The following is a 23,124-nucleotide window of genomic DNA, read 5'->3' on the forward strand; positions in this document are numbered from 1 at the left end:
AATTATGACTTTTTGTTGTTCTTGCTGCAACAGAGTAACATAATATTTGAATCGCAGTTCTTCAGCTAGGAAAAATAATCTGGATACTGATACCTGAACATGACACTTCTGGCTTTGCAGATAGTATTAACTTTTTATCAGTTTTTGCCACTTTTATTACTCTAAGCAGGAACTGTGGCAAGCGCTCACAAAGTAGGAGCAATGGAGTTACTCTCAAGCTTAGGACCAACACTACTATTTACTAAAAGGTTCAACATGGGCAGTCTCACAAATTTAATAGTTTCATAAAATATGGAACTTCAATGTGAGTCATTATTAAGCTATCTGAGTTATTATTAATAAATGTATTTCCTTACAATGGCTTCATACTTGGAGGGGATAATGTGGACTGAAACTAGCTTTCCTGAGGCCACCCAATGAATTAATGGTTTTGTTGATATTTGATTGGGGTACTCTACTTTCCATTCCAAGAGTCAACGCAGGCATTATTCAAGTAAGCTTGTCCATGCAAACAACTGTTCATGCAAGTGGTCTGCTTGAAGGAGTAGTTTAATGTTGAAGGACAAGTTATGTCTCTTTGGCCATGGGTCAAGGTTGCAATCATGGGAAAGTATGCAGTAACATCTGCAACTTATCTTAGTTACCTTGGCATTCCAGCTTTAAAGATAAAAGTTGGCATCATAAACCCAAGTAAATCTGTTTTTGTAAAATATAAACATACACCATGCACAACTGATTACTAGGATCTTGTTATATAGATACAAAACTCTTAGGTTTTAGGAGCTGGAGATTTTTAGGAGTTTTAGGAGCTAGACAACATGTTGAGGTAATTACGGAGCTTTATATGGGATCCTGGTCATTAAAATGCCATTTTTGGACATGCTCTAAGATAGACCCAAGGAAACCTGTAGTCCTCCAGCTCCCATCAGACCCTGACAGCATTGTCAGTAATCAAGGATGATGGGAGCTTCTGTCTTAACAAAATCTGGAGAACTGCAATTTCCTCTTCCTTGCCCTACAGCCATGGGGGTATGCCCTCCAACATTTCTCCGATGAAAATAGAGACGTCCTATTCTATGACAACAATTTTATTTTTTATTCTCCATCCATCTGACTGGGTTGCTCCAGCCACTCTGGATAGCTTCGAACTTATATAAAACGACCTTCCTTATATAGGGCTGCCTTCAGATGGTTCAGGGGTCAAATAACTCCAAACCCTCCAACATTTCCCCAAATAAAATAGGGACATACTACCATACCCTCCAACATTTCTCCGATGAAAATAGGAAAAAAAGGAAAAGTGGGGCATTCTGGGATCAAATCAGAAACTTATGTGAATCCATGATTCCCTGGAAAATAGGGACACTTGGAGGGGCTGTGGGGGCTATAAGTGTAGCATAAAGCTTGTGACCAGTGGCATAGCGTGGGTTGTCAGCACCCGGGGCAAGGCAAGTAATTTGCACCCCCTAACCCGTGGATTTGCGCCCCCTAACCCTAACCCCCAGATGTTGCGCCCGGTGCGGCCGGCCCCCCCCCCGCACCCCCACACTACTCCACTGCTTGTGACTGCTGCATGAATTGTTCTGATAGCCTGCAGATTAGATTTGTAGTTTCCCCTCATTCCTACTGCCTCTGCTAACAGACCCAGAAACATTAACGTTTATGATTGTTAGTTCTTTACATTTAGACATTTCCCTCCCACGTTACAAGCTCGGCAGACGTAACCCTCCCCATATCACACTTTGCAGGAGTTCTTTGTTACACCTCTATAAGGTGAAAAAAGTATCATAGCAACAGAGGTCTTTATTCATTCAGGCAGCTACCCCGCTTATAAGTGCCTATACATGGTAGGAGGTAATGGCAAATTAAGTTAGGTCCCCTTTAACAGAAAAGTTCTCTTGCCACCCTCTCCACTGTCCTGCACATTTGCTTCATTCAAGGCCACCACCAAGCACATTCATTTAGTTATTACTTATAAGCGTAGGCACTGCTATTGTCTCTGGTTGGTCGTGACCATGCTAAGATGCTGGCCTTGGTGATACCTGAGTCAGAACACTCAAGGTAAATAATACAGATTGGCAAGGTTTTGGGGGTAGAGGAAAATAATCTCCGTTGTGATGGAGAATGGCAGTGACATCACAAAACTCTAAAACCCCTTCAATTTAGGCCCAATACTTAAAATGCTAGGTTTGAAGTGCTCACTTTTCAATATATACTTGCTAAGTATTATCCAGAGGCAATCCTATTGTTTTGGATATAGAAACGCATAGGAAAAAAGCTGTATACGTTCTAAGGGACATTTATGAGAAAGTTGCCATCATACGTGTCCTCTAAGTTGCTAACTGACTCAGTTAATTTAAAAAAGACCAGTAAAGTTTATTTGGATTGGGTTGGCACCACGCACACAGCCCTAAATCTGCCCTGATCTGGTTTCCTCTCCCTCTGTTCCACATGCAGAAGGCACGTGGAAGTAAAGTTGAATCTTACTTCAACATTGGCAATGGGATAGTGTTCTTCTGAATACCAGTTGCTGTCAACACCAGGAGGGGAGAGTGCAGTTGCAAAAGGAATGCAGCTCCAGCTTGTATCACATAAGCCATGGCACATCTGTACATGCATCCTGACTGCTGAACTGCATGGCTCAGGGGGGTGGCCTCTCGAGCTTAGGGTTACCAGACGTCCACGGTTCCCGGGGACAGTCCCCAGATTTGCAAATCTGTCCCCAGACAAATTCCGTCCCCGAAATGTCCCCAGATTTGCAAATCTGTTCCCGGGAAATGTGGCAGCGGCAGCCTCAGCAGCCCGGAGCCAGCCTGGTAGTGCAGTTGGCTCTGGCTGGCTTCAGGAGCTGCTTGCTGCCATGGCGCCCGCCATTTTTCCTCGCCGGAAGTCCCCATATGATGTGTTGTGCACAAGACACATCATATGGGGACTTCCGGGAGGCAAACTGGCGGGCGCCGTGGCAGCGGGCAGCTTCTGAAGCCAGCCAGAGCCAACTGTGCTACCGGGCTGGCTCTAGGCTACTGACTGCCACTGCCACCGCCACTGCAGAAGGGGAATCGGGGACGTCCAGCGGTACAGATCTCCTGCCCCCTTCCCCCTTTGTTTTGACTGATCGGGGGAGGCTCGGGAGTTGCGGGTGGGTGGCCATTGCCCAGTTATTTAAAAACTCTGCACATTTATGTTTCACAGGGTGTGAATGAGGGGCTTTGCAGCTTTATACAATATGCATGTGTGCTTGGGCCCAGGGTCTTTTGCCTCACCATCCCCACTACTGACTCCCTGTTGCTACTCAGCTTCAAAAAAAAAAGGGGGAGGGTCCCCAGATTCATTGAAAAAAATCTGGTAACCATACTCTAGCTGCTCACTGGGCCTGAGGCCTTTCCGAATAGTATTGTCTGCGACATATGAAGAGGAAGCCGGCTGTTAAGTGGGAGGCAGCTAGCCAGCCAGGCCAGGCCACCAGCAAGTGAGCACTGTCACCAGTGGGTTACTAGCTAAGGTGGATGGTGATGACTGGAGGGTATGGGGCTGACCCTAGCCGCTCGCTGCATCACAGCCACCTCACTCTGGCAAGAACAAAAAGGAAGCCTCCATATACTGAATCAGACCTTGGGTCCATCTAGCCTAGTACTGGCTACAGGAATTGAGATTCCTATCTGGCGATTCCAGGGATTGAGCCTGGTGCCAAGATTGCAGTCTTCCTGCACTGCAGGGGGGGGTTGGACTAGTTGATCCTCAGGGTCCCTTCCAACTCTATGATTGTATGATCTTCTCCATGCAAAACAGATGCTCTGGCACTGGGTTCCCCTTGGACTGGCCCTGGAGCATTCATCAATCTATGTGACAGAAGCTTCACTGTAAAATAGCAAGCCTATGTTGAGTTTTACACATACCAACCAGTGCCGGATTTACGTATAAGCGAAACAAGCTATATCTTAGGGCAGGGGTAGGCAACCTAAGGCCCGGGGGCCAGATGTGTCCCAATTGCCTTCTCAATCCGGACCATGGGTGGTCCGGGAATCAGTGTGTTTTTACATGAGTAGAATGTGCCCTTTTATTTAAAATGCATCTCTGGGTTATTTGTGGGGCATAGGAATTCATTCATATTTTTTCCCCAAAATATAGTCCAGCCCACCACATGGTCTGAGGGATGGTGGACCGGCCCATGGCTGAAAAAGGTTGCTGACCCCTGGCTTAGGGTCCCACTCTTTTGGGCACCCTCCAAATTTCACTATTAATACACTTCTTCTTAATTGTATTTCAGTTCAACAATTACTTTGATAAAATACAAATTGGTTATGTGCAAATGGCTTTAGATACCTATTAGGTCCATAAGTTACTATATAGCATATATTCAACACAAAAAACAGTGACAATTTGTTGTTGACAAAGGACAGCTGGACATTACCTTCAGTAGCTTAGGGCCTCATCAAACCTAAATCCGGCCCTGAGACCAACACACACCAACAATGAGGCATGCTTACTCATGTAAGTGCACCTCTTTACTGACTGCACACTCAATGTGATGCCACAACTCTTGGGTTGGGGCAACTGGCTAAAAGGTTTTTAAATGTTTTAAACGGTTCTAATTTTGGTTCCTCTGTTTTGTTTTTGTCGGTTTGGTGTTGATTTAATGTTTAGTTGGGAATGGCTATTATTTTAATTTGGGTATAACTGTAAAGTCTTTATTATTGCTATTATTGTTATGATTATTGTTACTATGATTATTGTTACTATTATTGTTTCTATTGATTTATTGGTTTGTTTGCTGCTCTTTTAGGATATTTTGTTTTTTACTGTTTGATGCTTTGCTGTGTTTTTATATATGTTGTAAGCCGCCCAGAGTGGCTGGGGAAACCCAGCAAGATAGACGGGATATAAATTTAAAAAATATCATCATTATCATTATGGCATGGATAAATGTAGCTACTAAACCTTACAGTGAGAGTTGGGATAACATAACCACCCCTTTGGGTTTGTTGCCAGGATTCTCTGGACTCTCTGAAGATCAGCTCTCCAATAATAGATGTTATAAGAGACCTGCTTGAGCTCACATCCGTGGACCCAAGCAATTGTTAAGATTTCCTTGACAGACAAGCTATAAGCGTCTGATGAGCAAAACCATATCCTGAAACACAACCCGAGAAGGCCCACAGTATATCATCAGATAGGTAAGGAAGGAAGCCTCCTAAATGGCATCCTGCCCCTCTCATCTCTAAGTAATGGACAAGCCAGCTGGGTTAAAGAAGAAGAAGAAGAAGCAATAGTCTGCTAGAAACACAGTTGTTTTTAAAAAGCATTGCTTATTTTTAATAGGAATACTTGCAGGTGGTAACCTCAGGTAGGAGTTCTGTCCTAAAAGAGGCACGCTTCATTCTCTTACACATAGGAGTGAATGGTCCGTCTAAAGGCTACATGCTGGGAATAATTGGTTTGGAATCGCCCAAGAAAGATGTTAGATTGTTTTTGCATGCCACAACTGCAGCAAGAATTTTGTTGGCCAAAAATTGGAAACTACAAGAAATGCCTACAGTAGAGCAGTGGCGTAGCGTGGGTTGTCAGCACCCGGGGCAAGGCAAGTAATTTGCACCCCCTAACCCGTGGATTTGCGCCCCCTAACCCGTGGATTTGCGCCCCTAACCCTAACCCCCAGATGTTGCGGCCGGCCCCCCCGCACCCCCCACGCTACGCCACTGCAGTAGAGGAATGGCGGATGAAGATGATGGACTTTCTGGAGCTGGCCGACCTGACTGGAAGAATCCGCAAACAGAAAGAGGAGGAGCACCAAGAAGAATGGAAGAAATTTAAGGATTATTTAGTTAAATATGCTAAGATAACATAAGTAGAATTATTTGTAAGTACCAAATTGGCCTAGGAGTTCAATATGTAAAATTGTATAACATTATGGATAGAGGATAATATGAAAAGAAAGAAAGATGTTAATTGACTAAGTTTATCTCAATTGAAAGAAGTATTGGGAAACTGCTACAATGACTTATATGGAAACTCAGCTAGGGGGTTTTGAGGAAGTCACCCAACAATGATAACAAAATTGGGATTTTAACAGTTAGGATAAATGTTTGTTTGTTTATTTGTTTGTTTTATATTGTAATGTTTTTCTTTTATGTTTGTTATGTTTGTTAAGCCCTTCACGGCCTAGGACCCGTGTACCTATGGGACCGCCTCTCCCGGTATGACCCACGGAGAGCCTCAAGGTCCATAAATAGCAACACCCTAGTGGTCCTGGGCCCTAAGGAAGTTAGATTAGCTTCAACCAGAGCCGGGCCTTTTCAACTCTGGCTCCGGTCTGGTGGAACGCTCTGCCTCATGAAACCAGGGCCCCGCAGGATCTGATTTCTTTCCGCAGGGCCTGTAAGACAGAGTTGTTCCGCCTGGCCTTTGGCTTGGAGCCAATTTGATTCCCTCCCTCTCTTTCTTTTTTCTTTTCCTTCTCTTCCTGCAATGAGGCTACATTTTAATATTTTAATGTTTCAATATTTTAATGTTGTATTTTAATGCTGTTTTTAAGTTGTAATCATTCAACTTGTTTTTACTATTGCTTGTAAGCCGCTCTGAGCCCAGCCTTGGCTGGGGAGGGCGGGGTATAAATAAATTTATTATTATTATTATTATTATTATTATTATTATTATTATTATTATTATAAATTCAGAAAATTAATTTGAAAAAAGGACACATGCTGAGCCAAGGGGTGAGGCAAAGGGGTGCCGAAGTGGAGGTACTGAACAGTCGCCTGCAGCACCATCAATACCTACCCCTACGATCTGTCTCCACGGAGCTTTTTCCTTCTTTCTTTCTTCTGGTCAGTCTCTAAGAGCAAATTGAACCTAGCTGGATGACAAGGGCTAGGGGGTAGGGTGGGCACCAATGTCAGGAGCAGAGGAAGGTTTTGTCACCCTCCAGCTGTGCATCCTACTAAATTGCACCCCTTCTTTCTGCTTTGGATGAGAATGGAGCAGCCCCAAGTCCAGTATTAAGTTCTGCTGCCCACATGACATGCAGTTTCGACCCTGGATGATGCTTGCAGTGAAATGCATAGGATCGCCATATATACCGAAAAATTCTGGTCAGTGGCGTAGGGTGGGGGTGCAGGGGGGGCCAGCTGCACTGGGCACAACATCTGGGGGTTAGGGTTAGGGGGCACAAATCCACGGGCTAGGGGGTGCAAATTACTTGCCTTGCCCCGGGTGCTGACAACCCACGCTACGCCACTGATTCTGGTGATGTCCTGGGAGCGGAGGCTAACATGGCCACTCGGAGGGATTTTTAAAATTTAATACTAAAAGTCCAGGATTTTGTCTGTTCCTTGGTGGAAGCAGAAACATCTGCTGATTGCCACCCCACCAAAAAAAAACTCAACAACTTTTTGGACGATTGTCCAAAGAAAACTCTGGATTTTTTATTTCTTGAAATATGGCAACCTTAGAATTGCACAACAAAAATAAAAAAATAATATGGCAACCTTAGAATTGCACAACAAAAATAAACAGATGCATAGATTTTTCTACACTGACTTAGCCAAGGACGCAACAGACTGGGAGGTGAAAATTCACACCATAAACCAAAGCAGAAGCTTCTGCCATTGCCTGCTTACTCATAGTCACAAGCAAGTGAATTCAGTGTAACTTACTCCTAAGCAAGGATGGCACCCTTTCTTTAAATTAATGACTACAAAGAAATAACAGCCAATCCGTCGGTCAACTATTATGTTAATTGCATTAAATGAAAAGTGTGGTTCTCAGTAGCTAAATGGGCATGCCAGGAATATAGCGAAACTTCTCCTGCAAGTAAACATTGCATCCTCAAGTTGCATATTTGTTTAAAAAGACTTGTTTCGAAAGATCAACATGATGAGCAGAACTTGAAAACCCTGAAAACCCGACGCAGGTTGCTTTCAAACTGGAAGCCTGATATAACACTTGAGCCTAAACAGTGCTTAAGGAAAGAATATCCACTCCCAAGTGTACCCACACTAGGATTACATGAAAGGGCAAATTGAACACCCTCAGATCTAGCAGAGCTCTTTGGTTGACAGCAGACAGCTGGGTAGGCATCTGATTACCAGTCAAATCTGTCCTCGAAGCCCACACAGGCTGATTTCACCTAAACTGAAAAAGAGGAATCTTTCAGCTCCACAATCAATGACAGTTTCCACTAAGGTTAAGCTGAAACGGAACGGGCATTAAGGGGACATGGGGTGTGTGAAAGGGAAAGCTGTAAAAAAAGGGTGTTTCTTCAACCCCCCCCCCCCCAAGATAAAAGTGATGTGCCCACTGTCTTGGGTGGAGTGGCTTGGAAGCCGTCTTTTCCAAACTTATCAAATTATCCCTGGATTGGGGAAATCCAAATTTACTGGGGGGAACCAGCAGGATAGCTGCTGTTGGAGTGAGATGTCATGCGGACAACACCACATTAATAGGAATGCAAACAGTATCGAAAGCACATCAAATGTAGGCGTGGACAAGCCCCATTTTTTACTTCTGTGCAAGCAACAATATCTTAGGAGGACTTCATTATAGGTCTACTTCTGTGCAAATTGTGCAGTGAAAAGTGCACCTGGCGTGTAGTTTTACCCAGAAAGATCTGGGTTAGGGTTAATGTTTTGTTTGTTGATGTTTGTCACCATGTTAGCCCCAAACAGAAGGTTTTGTGCTCTTTCTACACTGTGTCTTGTTTACAGTACACACACAGTTCCTTCTCTTGTGATTTGTGACGGATGTCTTGCATCTGTTTTGAAACTGATGGTGCCAAATCTGCACACACCTGGTTGCTAGTCCCCTTCATCCCATACATTTACTGTGGGAATAGGGGAGGGGATGGACCGAGAGATTCAGAAGAATGTGGTGACAATCAAAGTCGGGTGGGGGTGAGAGATAATTTTGAAAAGAAGCCTCTTTGGTGGAAATTTTCAGGAACAGTGAAACATGCAGACTCAGATTAAAAAATATGCAGTCCAAACCTCAGAGGAAGATGGAAGAAAACTCATGAGATGAAACACAGGATGAAAGAAATTTCAGTACCAGATGCCCTTTGCTAACAAGTCATTTTGTAGCCAGGTTGATATGCCTCTGTTGTGGGGTACTATTGTTGATGCTGAAAAAGGAAAACCCAAATGGCATTACACTGTAATTCAGGGCGTGATAGGTGCTGATTGCACAATGGAAAATCAGCATGTGTTGGCATGTCCTATAAGAAACGAAAGGCAGCCAAAATGAAATCTTCCTTATTGTGTGTAACTTGTTAATCGAGCAGCATAATTCTTGCTTTGAGTGGGAGGTCTTAGGTTCAGTACCCAAACCACTGTCCAAAGCAAGGATTGCTAACTTGGCAACCTGTTCACTGGTGTCGCTGGACAGGTGTCCCAGACTGAGCTTTTATTTTTTAAAAGTGAGGAGGGGGAGAAACAAGCCTTTAGCCAACACCCCCCCCCCACTGAAAGTTATGGAGCAAAAGGTGCAGGTCCACTCTAAGTGATTTCTGTGAAATGAGAATGAGTGTGTTGTGGCCACAACCTTGCATATTTTTGCTAGTGCTGAGGAATGCTCCCTGTTGCAATTAGACCTTGACAGCATCAGTGTGTATGAAAGCAATACCTTTTGATCTCTACATTTAGGGCCAGTAGGCTATAGCTGACACCCCATTTAAGGTGGTCTAAAGTGGCTGTCTCTCTAACGTTATGCCATGGTGCTTGTGGCAGCCAATTTGTGTTGTGCCATGCTGCCCCCTCACCATTGCAGCTATTTTGTGGTCACAACATTATGATGGAAGATTGGGAAAAATTATGGAAAACTGATTTAAAATTTACAGATTGTTCCCTATTGAAGGAGAACTATGTGAAGATGATGTATAAATGATACACAACACCAGTGCAGTTAGGGAAAATGAACAAAACTAGTTCAAATATATGTTGAACGTGTAAAGAAAAGGAAGGGATATTTTATCATATGTGGTGGGATTGTAATGCAATTTAAAAATTTTGGGAAATGATATACAATGAATTGAAGAAAATGTTCCATATAACATTTGTTAAAAACCCCGAGGCATTTTTGTTGCGGATTGTAGGGAAAGACCTGCCAAAAAAGCTGAAGAACATCTTCATGTATGTGACAACGGCCACAAGAGTTCTGGTAGCACAAGGATGGAAGACTGAAGAAACCCCAACTAAAGAATCATGGCAAGAAAAACTGATGGACTATGCAGAACTCGCAAAACTGACATATAAGCTACGGGACAAGGATAATTGTGACTTTAAGGATGAATGGGAACCCTTTACAAAGTATCTGAAGATGCAACAAAGCGAACTGGTCTCCTTGGCAGGTTTTGAATAAACATTCACAAACTTTTTATTGATAATAATCAGCTAAATAGTTTGAGGATCTATACAACTTTGTAACATGCAGAAGACAGTCTCAGAGAAACAAAAGACTGGAACTGAGGGAAGTCAGGGGGTGGGGGCAGGTGGGTTTTGTGGGGGGGGGAGGAAGAATGGGGGGGGGACAAGGATGATATGTTTTTGGATGATATGTCTTGTTTTAATTTTGAATAAAAAAACTAAAACAAAAACCATTGCAGCTATTTTGTGACTGGTGCCCCCAGCACTCTCTCAACATTTGAAATGTGCCCACTGGCCCAAAAAGGTTGTTGACCACTATACTAGAGCAGCAATGGGGCAAAGCTTGGGGACACTGCTCAGTGGCAGATCATCTGCTTCATATGCAGAAGATGCCTGGCATCTCTAGACAGGGGTCAGAAGGAGCCCTGGAGAACTGCTGCCTACCAGACAAGACAGTACAGTATTTACCTTTGTGAACCAATTGTCTGATTCATATAACGTAGCTTCCTATGTTCCTGTCTCTAGCTGAAGATACATAGTACCGTATTTTTCGCTTTATAAGATGCACCAGACCACAAGATGCACCTAGTTTTTGGAGGAGGAAAACAAGAAAAAAATATTCTGAATCTCAGAAGCCAGAACAGCAAGAGGGATCGCTGCGCAGTGAAAGCAGCAATCCCTCTTGCTGTTCTGGCTTCTGGGATAGCTGCGCAGCCTGCATTCGCTCCATAAGACGCGCTTCATAAGACGCACACACAATTCCCCTTACTTTTTAGGAGGGAAAAAGTGAGTCTTATAGAGCAAAAAACACGGTACCTATGTGAACCAATTGTCTGACTCATATAAGGTAGCTTTTTATGTTCCTGTCTCTAGCTGAAGATACATAGTATTTTTAACGGTGGCGTGCGGAAATGAAGAAAAATCACAAATAGTTTTAAAAGATGTAGCATAATTTTCCAGAACCACTCCAATATCTCAAGGTATCAAGGTATTAGATACCTGGGTTATCTGGTTGTTTATCTAGAAAGAAGATTAACGATTCCAAGACGAGCCCCAGGAAGCTCGCTGTGTGTGTTCCTTCTTCCTGGGAGAGCAACAGCTCTCGGATAAGGAAAGAACAGAATTGCTTGTGAACTCTTAGTTCAGCAGAATTCTTAAGCTGGATTTGCATACTCTCTGGTTTGAGGTGTCTGTTTGAAATCAGCAGATGGTTGCAGTTTTGGAAATGAGTCTCCAAGGATCTAACCTTCCAAGAGACCCCTAAAGCACCGGCTTGTATTCAATGGCATTAGCAGGCAATGGCCTAGAGCAGTGTTTTTGGGTCTCCAGCTTCTGTTGGAATACAGCTCCCATCATTCCTAGCAAGCAGGGCCAGTGGTCAGGGATTGACCCATTCCAAGAACATCGTACAGTGGCATACTGTGGGGTGGGCACAGGAGTGGTTGCCCTGGGCGCAAAATTGTTAGGGGCACAACATTTCAACACCAGGTGCTGCCTCAATACAGCTGCACGTATCGACCGCTGGGCTTCATTGAAAGCAGCTTCTCCTTGCAAACCAGGAAGTGAACTCTCCAGACAACGAACGACTCTTCTTACCTCTGTGGCTGCAATCTCCTGGATGACACAGACACCTCTATTTTCAGATCATAAAGTCCTTTACACAGATCAGCTATACAGTACTCAATGTGAGACTTTAATGTTGTGTACAGTGTAAGGTGGGACGCTGGTGGCGCTGTGGGTTAAACCACGGAGCCTAGGACTTGCTGATCAGAAGGTCGGCGGTTCGAATCCCCGCGACTGGGTGAGCTCCTGTTGCTCAGTCCCTGCACCTGCCAGTTCAAAAGCACGTCAAAGTGCAAGTAGATAAATAGGTACCACTCCGGCGGGAAGGTAAACGCTGTTTCCGTGCACTGCTCTGGTTCGCCAGAAGCTGCTTAGTCATGCTGGCCACATGACCCAGAAGCTGTACGCCAGCTCCCTCGGCCAATAAAGCAAGATGAGCGCCGCAACCCCAGAGTTGGTCATGACTGGACCTAATGGTCAGGGGTCCCTTTACCTTTACAGTATAAGGTTGGGGGAGAAGAGAGGTGGGGAGAGAGAGTAGCAAACTTTCATTATTTTTATTTGGGCCTTCTATAAGGGAGATGTGGTTGTGGTTTTATGCACTTTGCACATTTTTTGAAGACAACGGTGCTGATTGTAGTACCGTATCTTTTGCTCTATAAGACTCACTTTTTCCCTCCTAAAAAGTAAGGGGAAATGTGTGTGCATCTTATGGAGCAAATGCAGGCTGCGCAGCTATCCCAGAAGCCAGAACAGCAAGAGGGATTGCTGCTTTCACTGCGCAGTGATCCCTCTTGCTGTTCTGGCTTCTGAGATTCAGAATATTTTTTTTCTTCTTTTCCTCCTCCAAAAACTAGGTGCATCTTGTGGTCTGGTACGTCTTATAGAGCGAAAAATAGGGTAAGCTACTATGAACAAGTTTGTATGGTTCTGTGGCTTCAGCAGTATAGTACAAACAAGTTTTAAATGAATCCACAGCTCTGATGCTATGTTTACTCTCAAAGCCTTTTAAGTTGAGCAACGGCCAACCAGGAGTGTTCAAGAATGTATAAACCATGATGTGATACATTATACCCAGGCCTAAGAAGAATCTTCTGAGTCGAGGCTGCAACACTTACAGGACTTTTGAAACAACAAGCTCTTGGGCCAAAGAATTGAATGCACCAGCATGATGCAACAAAGGAAAGATCTCTTCCATCTGCTGACCCCTACAAAATATTATCCCTAGGGAGCTGCCTAGAAGAGTTGCTTACTCAGAAGCCCTGGAACTAGTTCTGATCTAATAACTTATCTGTTATGCTGACCTCATTTTCCCTGCAGCACACTTTCCATGCAACTGATTAGCAAAAGAGATGTATGATAACGAATGAGACTTTCAGGCCTTCATCTTTTGATCCTCAATTATTATCCTCGACAGTCAGCGATAAATTGGGAGATGCTTTGGGCCATGCCTGTCTTTGGACTAGAAGCCGGGAATGAATAATGGTAATCGGTCCCTGTTTTTAGTGCTTGCTTATTGTAACTTTGCACCCTGCCGTGAAATGGGAGGTGGGATCCTTGAAGGAAAGGCGTCATCAAGAGGCATATCCTTCTTCTGAGAGTAGAATCAAATCTGTAATGTAAGCAGCGAGTACAAAGATACAGGATGTCATAGCAGCGTCAGGTAATGTGCTGAAGAAGTTTCATTGAATGCATGTGTAGGTACAAAAAGCAGATATGTTAATCAGTCACAGTGCCATGAAACTACCATCTTAAGGCAGATCTATCCATTTGACAAGTGCTTAGGGAAACACTGGTGTTTAATTCAGCTAGCACAAAAGGCCTTGGTTTCGTACATACAAGTATGAGCGTGTTAAACAGTACACCCATGTACACATGCTAAGGAAATTGTAATTTGCCAAGATTCCAAAATCCATCTAAAGTGATGTTTAAAAATGATGTCCACAGGTATTTGTCGGAAATGTAAAGAAAGAGGAGGAACTTGCAAATTAGGAAAGGACTTCTGGGAAATGATATATAATGAAATGGGGGGGAAATGATGAAGGTATCTTTTAAGAAGAAGCTGGAAGCCCTTTTTAAAGGAATAATAGGGGAGGACATTCCAAAACATCAAAAGAACTTATTGATGTATGCTACAACAGTGGCACGGATGTTATATGCCCAGAAATGGAAGGAGTAACTCTGACAAAAGAGGAATGACAGATGAAACTGTGGGAATATGCTGAACTGGCTAATTTAACAAGCAGAATTCAAGACCAAGAGAAGAAGATGTTTAAGAAAGAAAGGGAGAAATTTGTGGAATATACACCTTAAAACGCAAGCAGGACTAGAATAATCAGAGCAGAGAAACGAAATAAGGCTGAAGGTGAATATAAAATGGTAAAGTAGCATTTTGGATATGCAGTTGAATAAGGGAAACTTTCATGAGCCACTGAAGTGGGGGAGGGAAGTCAAGGATAACAAGATTACTTTAATAAATGTGCATTTGTTGTAAAATTGAAAACTTTAAATAAAATGTGGGGGGAAAGATGTCCACAGGTATGATGATCATACATGTATGTTCTGTGTTCACTAAAGGAAACACTGGTTTAACATCAGTATAGTAAAATATGAAGTTTCCATCAGTAATTTGGAAGGGAATCGTACTGTAAATGTAGGGTATAAATTTCCCACCTTACCCGTTTTGGTTAAGGTTGTAAATGTGCCCCAAATGGATTAAACGGGCATATATAGATAAACAATGCAAACTAGTAACTTTGGTAAGCTTATTTGTAAGGTTCACGTTTTGCAAAACAGTAACTTTGGTAAGTTTATTTGTATTCTACATGCATTGCCATTTTCAGTTAGCAATAAAATTGCATCTTGAATGGAATTCCACAAAGTAGCTGCTTAAATAGGCTTTGTTGCTTAATTGTAACAATGCTGACCTCACAATGCTGCGTGCAACTGCGATGCATCTTCTCTGCAAGATTATTCTAATCTGCATGCATCCTGGTGTATTTATAGCCAATATCATCTCCTTACAGAACCCTTCAGTCAGGTGGCAATTTCTATATTTAGCTGAACTGCACATTAGTCCACCCTAGGGCAGGAGTTCTGATTTCAGATTTACAATACAGCAAACTTTTCAGTTGTCGGCTCTGATGAACGACATTCATGAATGAGTGCCATTTTACCCTTTGTACTATGTCTGTCTTTATATTATTCAAAAGTTTAGCCTTGAGTAGCTCAAGTGGATCTGGGCGATTGCTAAATAAAATAAAACAAAACCCAAACCACACCAATAGCCCAAATCATTTCAAAGTTACTAAAGTCCAGTTCTGTAGGCAATGGCTGCAAGCATTAGCATTACAAGATCTTTCTCTTTAAATTCATGCGCAAACATTTTGAGATGATTTGAGCCACTTAAAAGGAGAACTATCTATCACAAGTATGTTTCTTATTTCATAATGATCCAGAGATTGTACCCGAGCGAAGCAAATGTTGCATATAAAACTTTGGGGTGCAAGAAAGTTGACCCTTGTGGAGTACAGTGAACTGCTGAAACTTAGGACAAAAGAAACATATAGGAGGGAAGGACGTGGGAAATAAACATTACAATTATATCTAAATACTGATGTCTTGCGCTTTGTTTCTGTACAACTACCACCACAACAAACACTTCTAAGATTACAGAACTTGTCCTGTCTGGAAGATTCCTGAGAGAATCCAAATGAACTGTATACAGTACATTTGTCTGATAAAAGGAAGTCCTTCATAAAGATGTTTGCAATTTTATTTATTTATTTTAAAAAGCCGCCGTACTGATTTCCCTGCTGCAGAGTAGGTTTTCTGTCTGTATTCTCTTTTTTTTAAAGAGAAACGTGTGTATTTGTTAAGGTTGCTGTATCACGTACACATTTGGAGAGATTTAGATTTTTTAAAAAAGATCGGGAAGAGTTTTCCTTTCTGGCATACCTCTGAACTGTGTATCCTTATGGGAGAAATATGGGAATTGTTAAAGCCAATGTATAGGGCAGCCACTTAAGCAGAAGAAACAATGTTTGAGCTCCCTCTGGTGGGACCACAGAAGAAGGAAATAAAATAAAACTGGTCACTGACAGACTGCCAGTTGTTTTACAGCAGAAAATCAATGCCTTACCAGAAATTCAGGTTTGTGCAATCAAAGAGTACTAAAATGTTGTATTGTTCTGGCCCTACAAATCCACTTGTAAAGGAAAAGAGAGAGGTCACTTTGGGGTTAGAAAAGGAATGAGGAAATGCATTTTGAATGTGGCACAAATAGCCAATTAACCAGTACTTTTTTCTGGAGGAATTCAAGGGTAAGCAGTACCAGAACACTTTTTCCGCTGGAAAAAAACTGGTTAAAAGTGTGGGCTTCCTGTAACAACATCATGGATAGTAAGCGGCACTCTTCTTCTTTTTTTTTTGAGAAGAAAAGTGCAGTGTTTAACTACTGTGTACTGAGTTACCCTTGCCACCCGGCTCGTCGGACGAAGTCCGCGGGTCCTAGCAGAAGAAATGAGCTCAGCCGGAGACAGAAGCAATAAACGGAGATCCAAAGTTTATTGCGCAACAGGTTCAAAATGGAATTGAACAGCGAGAAAGGGGTGACATGAACTTTTGAAACTCCCTCCATGTCCCAGAATACAGTGCAAAATACATCCCAGTTATATCATGAATACATTAAGGAAAGGTTGGGTTACACAGATTACATCATTAATACATTAAGGAGAGGTTGGGTTACACCGGATTAACATAAGGAGGAGGGAGGGGGGAACATGCAGAGCTGGAGATATGTGCAGATAAGCACATCCTGAGTACTGGTGATGAGAAGACAATGGTAGTCTGCCACCTGGCATTGCCCGGAGGAAAGGTTTGGCAGAGTGATTTTGACACCTTACTTGAGGGATTATGGATATGGATTTTATAGATTTTAGTTCCCTTTGACATTGACAATTGGCAATAAATGGATATATTGTAGTGAAGAAGGTGAAGAAGACATGCCCCCCCCCCTTCCGTAACACTGTTTAACTTCACCGCTAACAAGTCATAGCAAATGCTCAGCAGAGCCCAGAACTCGTCTAGCCCCCATTTAAGTTTTGTGCAAGCAAGTCAGAATGAATGCTCCATAAACAGGCCACCTGGAGAACACTTCTCTTTCTAGAGCAGAGATGAGGAATCTGCAGAACTGCAGATTTTGGACTCCCAACTCCTATCTGCCCCTGCCAGCATGGTCAATCATCAGGGATGAGGGGAACTGTTGTCTATCAATATATGGAGGATCACAAGTTCCCCGTTCCTGTTCTCTCTACAGCATGGGTAGGCAAACTAAGGCCCGGGGGCTGGATCTGGTCCAATCGCCTTCTCAATCTGGCTCATGGACGGTCCGGGAACCAGCATGTTTTTACATGAGTAGAATGTGTGCTTTTATTTAAAATGCATCTCTAGGTTATTTGTGGGGCCTGCCTGGTGTTTTTACATGAGTAGAAGGTGTCCTTTTATTTAAAATCCATCTCTGAGTTATTTGTGGGGCATAGGAATTCATTCATTTCCCCCCAAAAAATATAGTCTGGCCCTCCACAAGGTCTGAGGGATAATGGACCAGCCCCCTGCTGAAAAAGTTTGCTGACCCCTGCTCTAGAGGATCAATGTCATACAAAATGGTTGGCTCTAAAAGCAACTGCTTATATAGGTAAAGGTAAAGGACCCCTGGGTGGTTAACTCCAGTGAAATTTGACTATGGGGTACAGCGCTCATCTCCACTTTCAGGCCAAGGGAAGAAGCGTTTGTCCGCAGACAGCTTTCTGGGTCCTGTGGCCAGCATGACTAAACCGCTTCTGGCAGAGTAGAACACCATGACGTAAGACAGATCACACAGAAACGCCATTTACCTTCCCACCACAGCAGTACCTATTTATCTACTCGCACTGGCATGCTTTCGAAGTGCTAGGTTGGCAAAAGCTGGGACAGAGCAATGGGAGTTCACTCGGTCACAGGGATTCGAACCGCCGACCTTCTGAGCCCAAGGGACTCGGTGGTTTAGACCACAGCGCCACCTGCATCCCTGTTTATATAGTGCAAAATTTATGCCCAACTCCCGGTAATAACAACTCCACTAGGCATTAAGTTGACTCCAACAATGTCATCCCATTGGCACAAGGACTTCTACCTGTACAATTATACTTCCTCTGCCACCACATGCCTCCTGCAGATCTATTATGGGGTTTTCCCCAACCCTGCCAAAGAGATGGAGGGGATGAGATTTCATTGGATACAGCGATTGTTTTGTCATTCACGGTCACTGACATTAAAACCCTCACTCTATGTGCACACACATACACACAAACTGTAAGGAAAAGGCACCTTTATAATTACTTTGTTTGAAAGGGCTGCCGAGACAGAAGAAGAAATCCCGACAAAATAAGAATGGATACAAAAACTTATGGAATGCGCAGAAATGGCAAAGCTTACCGGAAAAATAAAAAATTCAAGATAACAATTTTTTTTATTATAAAAGAATGGAAATGGTTTTATTGAATATTTACAAACAAACTGTAACCAGATAAGAACATTGGCAGGATTATTGTAATAACCTGCAGTTTTGTAACATTTAAAGTAGGTGAATAAATGATCAAGTTCAGTTAATTTGGAATATGCAGAAAATATAAAAAATAAATTTAAGGAACCGCAGAAAGAGGGGGAAGGAAGTTGTGTTTCAAAATTTTAAAATGATTGTAAAATTATTGAAATGTATAAAGTTGAAAATCATACAGTAAATAAGAATTTTATATAGATATAGATGATAGAAAGAAAGGGCCGCCAAGGTGTTAATAACGAATGAATATGGTATTGAAGGGTGGCGCTGTGGGTTAAACCACAGAGCCTAGGACTTGCTGATCAGAAGGTCGGCGGTTCGAATCCCCGCGACGGGGTAAACTCCCGTTGCTCGGTCCCTGCTCCTGCCAACCTAGCAGTTCGAAAGCACGTCAAAGTGCAAGTAGATAAATAGGTACCGCTCTGGCAGGAAGGTAAACGGCATTTCCGTGCGCTGCTCTGGTTCACTACAAGTGGCTTAGTCCTGCTGGCCACATGACCCGGAAGCTGTACGCCGGCTCCCTCGGCCAATAAAGCGAGATGAGTGCTGCAACCCCAGAGTCGGTCACAACTGGACCTAATGGTCAGGGGTCCCTTTACCTTTTTATGGTATTGAAACAGAGTCAGATTTAGGGCAGTGTGACTGGTTTCTCCACGCCGGGGTACTGCAGTTAGGACACGGTGCATGCGCAAAACAGAGAGAGAGGCAGGGAGGGGGCACCAAATTTTGGGCTTGCACAGGGAGCCGCTGAAAAGCCAAAGTCCACCCTAGTTGAAACTATACCTAGGAAGCACTCCACTTATTCAAACAAGGCTAAGTGGCAACAGAACAGTCTCCTTTTCACCATATTGAAAATTAACTTTGCAGCGGGGGCCCTCAGACCTTCCCACTGCCGTGACGGGCCTTGTGGTCTCCTTGGAGCATGTGACATCTCACATTCTCAACCCTTCTGAAAAAAAGTTAGGGGGAGCCAGGTGCCTGTGCCCTCCCCAACTCATAACAGTATGATTATGCCCATAGTACTGACGGAGAACTGAGGCAAAGCCGTCCCTTACCTAAAACTACCTCATGAGTTCATGGAAGGGGCAAGATTTGAATTGAGGATCTGCTGATTCGTAACTCCAATCCAACCACTTACCTGGGACTTCTGAACAGACACGCGCAGGATTGTGGTGGCAGTGTCCTTGCCACTTCGAAAGCGGCGGTGTCACAAGCAAGGAAACAGGGAGCACAAGAACATAGAGATGAGCCCAGCGGATCGGACCAAAAGCCCAGCATCCTGTTCTCAAAGAGGCCACCTAGATGCCACCTCCAAACATGGCACCCAACTAAGACACTAGTCCACATGAAGCAAGCACAGAAGTCAGTAGGCTTACATTGCCGAGTTTCCTTTTGCCGACTCTAAGTCGCAACAAGAAGCGGAGGTGAAATTTGTCAAACCGAAGCATTTTTAAAAGTTAGAAATGTTCAGATGTGTACATTCTTATTTTATGTAAGTATATGAGCTTTGCTGTGGAGGTCCATTTTCTAGGAACAAGATTTCTGACAGTTCTCCCCCCCCCCCTCGAAAAAAACCTACCCAGAATGCCAATATCAACATTCCAATATTTGGAATTAACCGTTTCCCCTCCAGTCTTGAACCTGAAATATTGCGATTTCCATTTGGATTTTCTCGTTCATTTTCTCCCACATTCCCAGCTTACAAAAAGACAACTGCTTTCTAACTCCATGTATATGTACAACACATTGATATTCTTACATCACAGTATGTAAGAACAGCGCCTGCTGTTTTTACTCCGGGGGTCCACTATTCTCCTCCTCTGTAAAAAAACGATCTATTCGAATGAGGGAAGATGCAGTACCTGAAATCCATTCTGCCTGTTTCCTATGCCAGATGGTGAAATTCCCCTTGTGTCAATTTCCATACTTCATGGGCACACAAAATCAGGCCCACAGACCGTAGTGTCAAATCTCATTTTTCGCACGACAGCCATGGGCTTGACAGGCTCATCCCGATGTCACCAAGTTCCACGCACGGTCATTCCATTCTACAAACAATTGTTTAACAGCCAAGAGTCTCCGTGTTGCTAAGGATATTGATGCATTCCAGGAACATGGAGAATTTCAGCCTGAGATCCTCAGTTCAGGTCCATTCGCGGTATGTAGCATTTTATGGCTCAAATCCTCAGAGGCCGTTGTCACACTACAGGATTTTAATGGCTTCACATTTGACTGCTGTAGTCACATGACGGAATTCATTTCTATTTTTGCTGTGTTCAGGAGGAGGATAAAACTATTTATAATATTTATTATACAGTATTGATGACCATAATTGATACTCCCATGAACACGGAAGCAGTTAGCTCCTTGGAGGCACTTGGAATACTATAAATAGCCAAAACTATAAAACTAAGAAGGCCAAAAACTTCTATCCTCAAAACAGTCCCTTCCTTTCCTTTTAAATTAGCAGCCACAAATTGCATATGCCATACAGTCTTGGGCCCTCATACCCAAGATTTATGGAATTTATGGACAAGATAGCATTCTCAGCATGCTTTACATGTGACAGGCCACATATATCTCATAAAACATGAACAGGAATGCAGCTAAGGTTGTACAACACTGCATCCAGCATGAAAATGTTCTATCATAAAGCATGGAGAGTTACAAGTGCTGCTGTTCCTTCATCCCCGAGTCCAGCTAAATCATGAAGTGAATTCTTCATTTTGTAATTACATGACTAATACAGTTTGTTATTCCATATTAGTATATTCAAACCCACTTAATGGCGGCGAGATACACTTTAATACACTCCCCACAGCCTGCTATATTCAGTGTTAGGGTAGGCAAAAATGGGCAAAATAGCTGTTTCCCCAGTGAATATTTATGAATAGAGTTTCCAATCCACTTTAGCGACTGAGTGCTGAGTTTGTGGTATAATAAGAGCTTTGCAAACTTTTCCTGAAAGTGATTCCTGCAGGGTTTGGCTTTACTTACTGCCAAGAAACTGGGATGAACAAGAGGAGAAAAGCAGAACAAGGCAACAGGACACATTCCAAAAGCGCAGCATAGTCATATGCCAGACGCAGGAGAGTCTTGCAGAACACGGAAAGGCAAGCACATTGTGGCAGAACGTGCTCATTCCAGGCGCACAAACACATTTATATAGAGGGCGGAAATTCCAAACCCTCCAACATTTCTCCAATGAAAATAGGGACATCTTATTCAATAATAATAATAATAATAATAATAATTTTATTATTTATTCCCCGCCCCCCCAAGACTGGGGTGGAATCTACACACATATAAAAAAACGCTGTGAAAATGTTTTGAAAAACACATTGAATTTTGCTGAGCTTACTGTTGCCATCTAGCATCACATTTGTATATTGCACTTTAAAACACATTTAAAACGTTTTATTTGCAGCTGTAAGTTGCTACAGCCACTCTGGGCAGCTTTCAACATATAAAAAGCATAATAAAAATAAAACACTAAAAAACTTCTCTCTACAGGGCTGCCTTCAGATGTCTTCTGAAGGCTGTATAATTATTTATCTCCTCGGCTCGGGATTGCAAATATTGTAACTCCATACCCTCCGACGGGCCACGCCCCCTCGCTTTTGAAGGCGATCCCGGCCCTTCAAACCAGCCGGGGATGCGCGCGCAGCCTCCTCCGGCTAGTGACGCCCCGCCTCGCCGTGCGCCTGCGCGCTAGCTCGCTCTCCCGCCTCCTGCTTTCCCCGCGCGTTGCGCCCCCTCGCGAGGTTTCCGCAAGCCTCGCGACGCTTCCCCGCCGCCATCTTAGTTGTTCCTTGCGTGAAAAGAAGACGAGGAAAGGAAGGGAAGGGGGCGGGAAAAGGGGGGGGTGGAAATAAGAAAGAAAGGAGAGAGGCTTTAGCTGGGGCCGCGTCTGCATAAGCATTCCGGGGTCAGAGTCAGGGCCGGGGAGGCTGCCTAGCCGCCTGCCGTTACCCCTTTCCTTGGCTCGGGCCTCTCTCTCGGCGTCCCCTCAGGCCCGGGGCCCTCGCCGCCAAGCCCTCGTCACCGCTGCCTGAGGAGGCGGGGCTCGGGCCGGCTCTGGATGGTGGCGAGAATGATCATAGAAAACTTCGAGGCGCTGAAATCGTGGCTCAGCAAGACCTTGGCGCCCATGTGAGTAGTAGGGAGCGTGGGGAACGTCTGAACGCCCGCGCACACGTGTATCCAGGGCGCCTTCATTCTGCATATGCGTGTGCGGAGGTGCATAAATGCGCACCCGCCCGCGTGGATCCTCTGCAAGCGGGGCTTACAAAAATGGACCCATAGTGTCGTGGGGGTGGGGTGTCTGGTGTGCAGAAACCTGACTTCTTCCTCCCTTGCATCTAGTTCAGTGGTTCCCAATCGCTGCAAGGTTTGGCTGGGGGTGTTGAAAAGCGGGGTCGCCTAGCCCTAACACACCCCTGTCCCGTCCCCCCCTAACCATGAACACCCTATGCCATTCAGTGTTCAGTGTCTGAACAGCTTCGAGACATGAAGCTCTGTTACTGTATCTCAGAAGCAACTGGAATGCCAGTGTTAGAAACCGAGATGGAAAAGCTAGGAGCCCTGTGGCACCTTAAACCTAGGTTA

General features: G+C 43.8%; 2 protein-coding genes across 5 annotated transcripts in view; one reads left to right on the forward strand and one right to left on the reverse strand.

The window, feature by feature from the left end:
- Window positions 1-20,519, reverse strand: part of NDFIP2 (Nedd4 family interacting protein 2) — a 55,199-nt gene extending 34,680 nt beyond the window's left edge. For both annotated transcript variants that reach the window (XM_081908292.1, XM_081908290.1), the window contains exon 1: window positions 20,379-20,519. In XM_081908292.1, the coding sequence (XP_081764418.1) occupies window positions 20,379-20,441 (63 nt within the window). In that variant the 5' untranslated portion in view covers window positions 20,442-20,519. The remainder of the gene's footprint in view (window positions 1-20,378) is intronic.
- A 70-nt stretch (window positions 20,520-20,589) lies between these two features.
- Window positions 20,590-23,124, forward strand: part of RBM26 (RNA binding motif protein 26) — a 45,078-nt gene continuing 42,543 nt past the window's right edge. Inside the window, exon 1 of one of the 3 annotated variants that reach the window (XM_081908177.1) lies at window positions 20,590-20,674. In XM_081908177.1, the coding sequence (XP_081764303.1) occupies window positions 20,616-20,674 (59 nt within the window). In that variant the 5' untranslated portion in view covers window positions 20,590-20,615. Of the gene's footprint in view, window positions 20,675-22,345; window positions 22,669-23,124 lie in introns of those variants that run through there. The other 2 variants (XM_081908178.1, XM_081908176.1) reach the window with 2 other exon arrangements.

This window comes from Podarcis melisellensis, assembly GCF_964234715.1.
Source record: "Podarcis melisellensis genome assembly, chromosome: 4".
NCBI lineage: Eukaryota > Metazoa > Chordata > Lepidosauria > Squamata > Lacertidae > Podarcis > Podarcis melisellensis.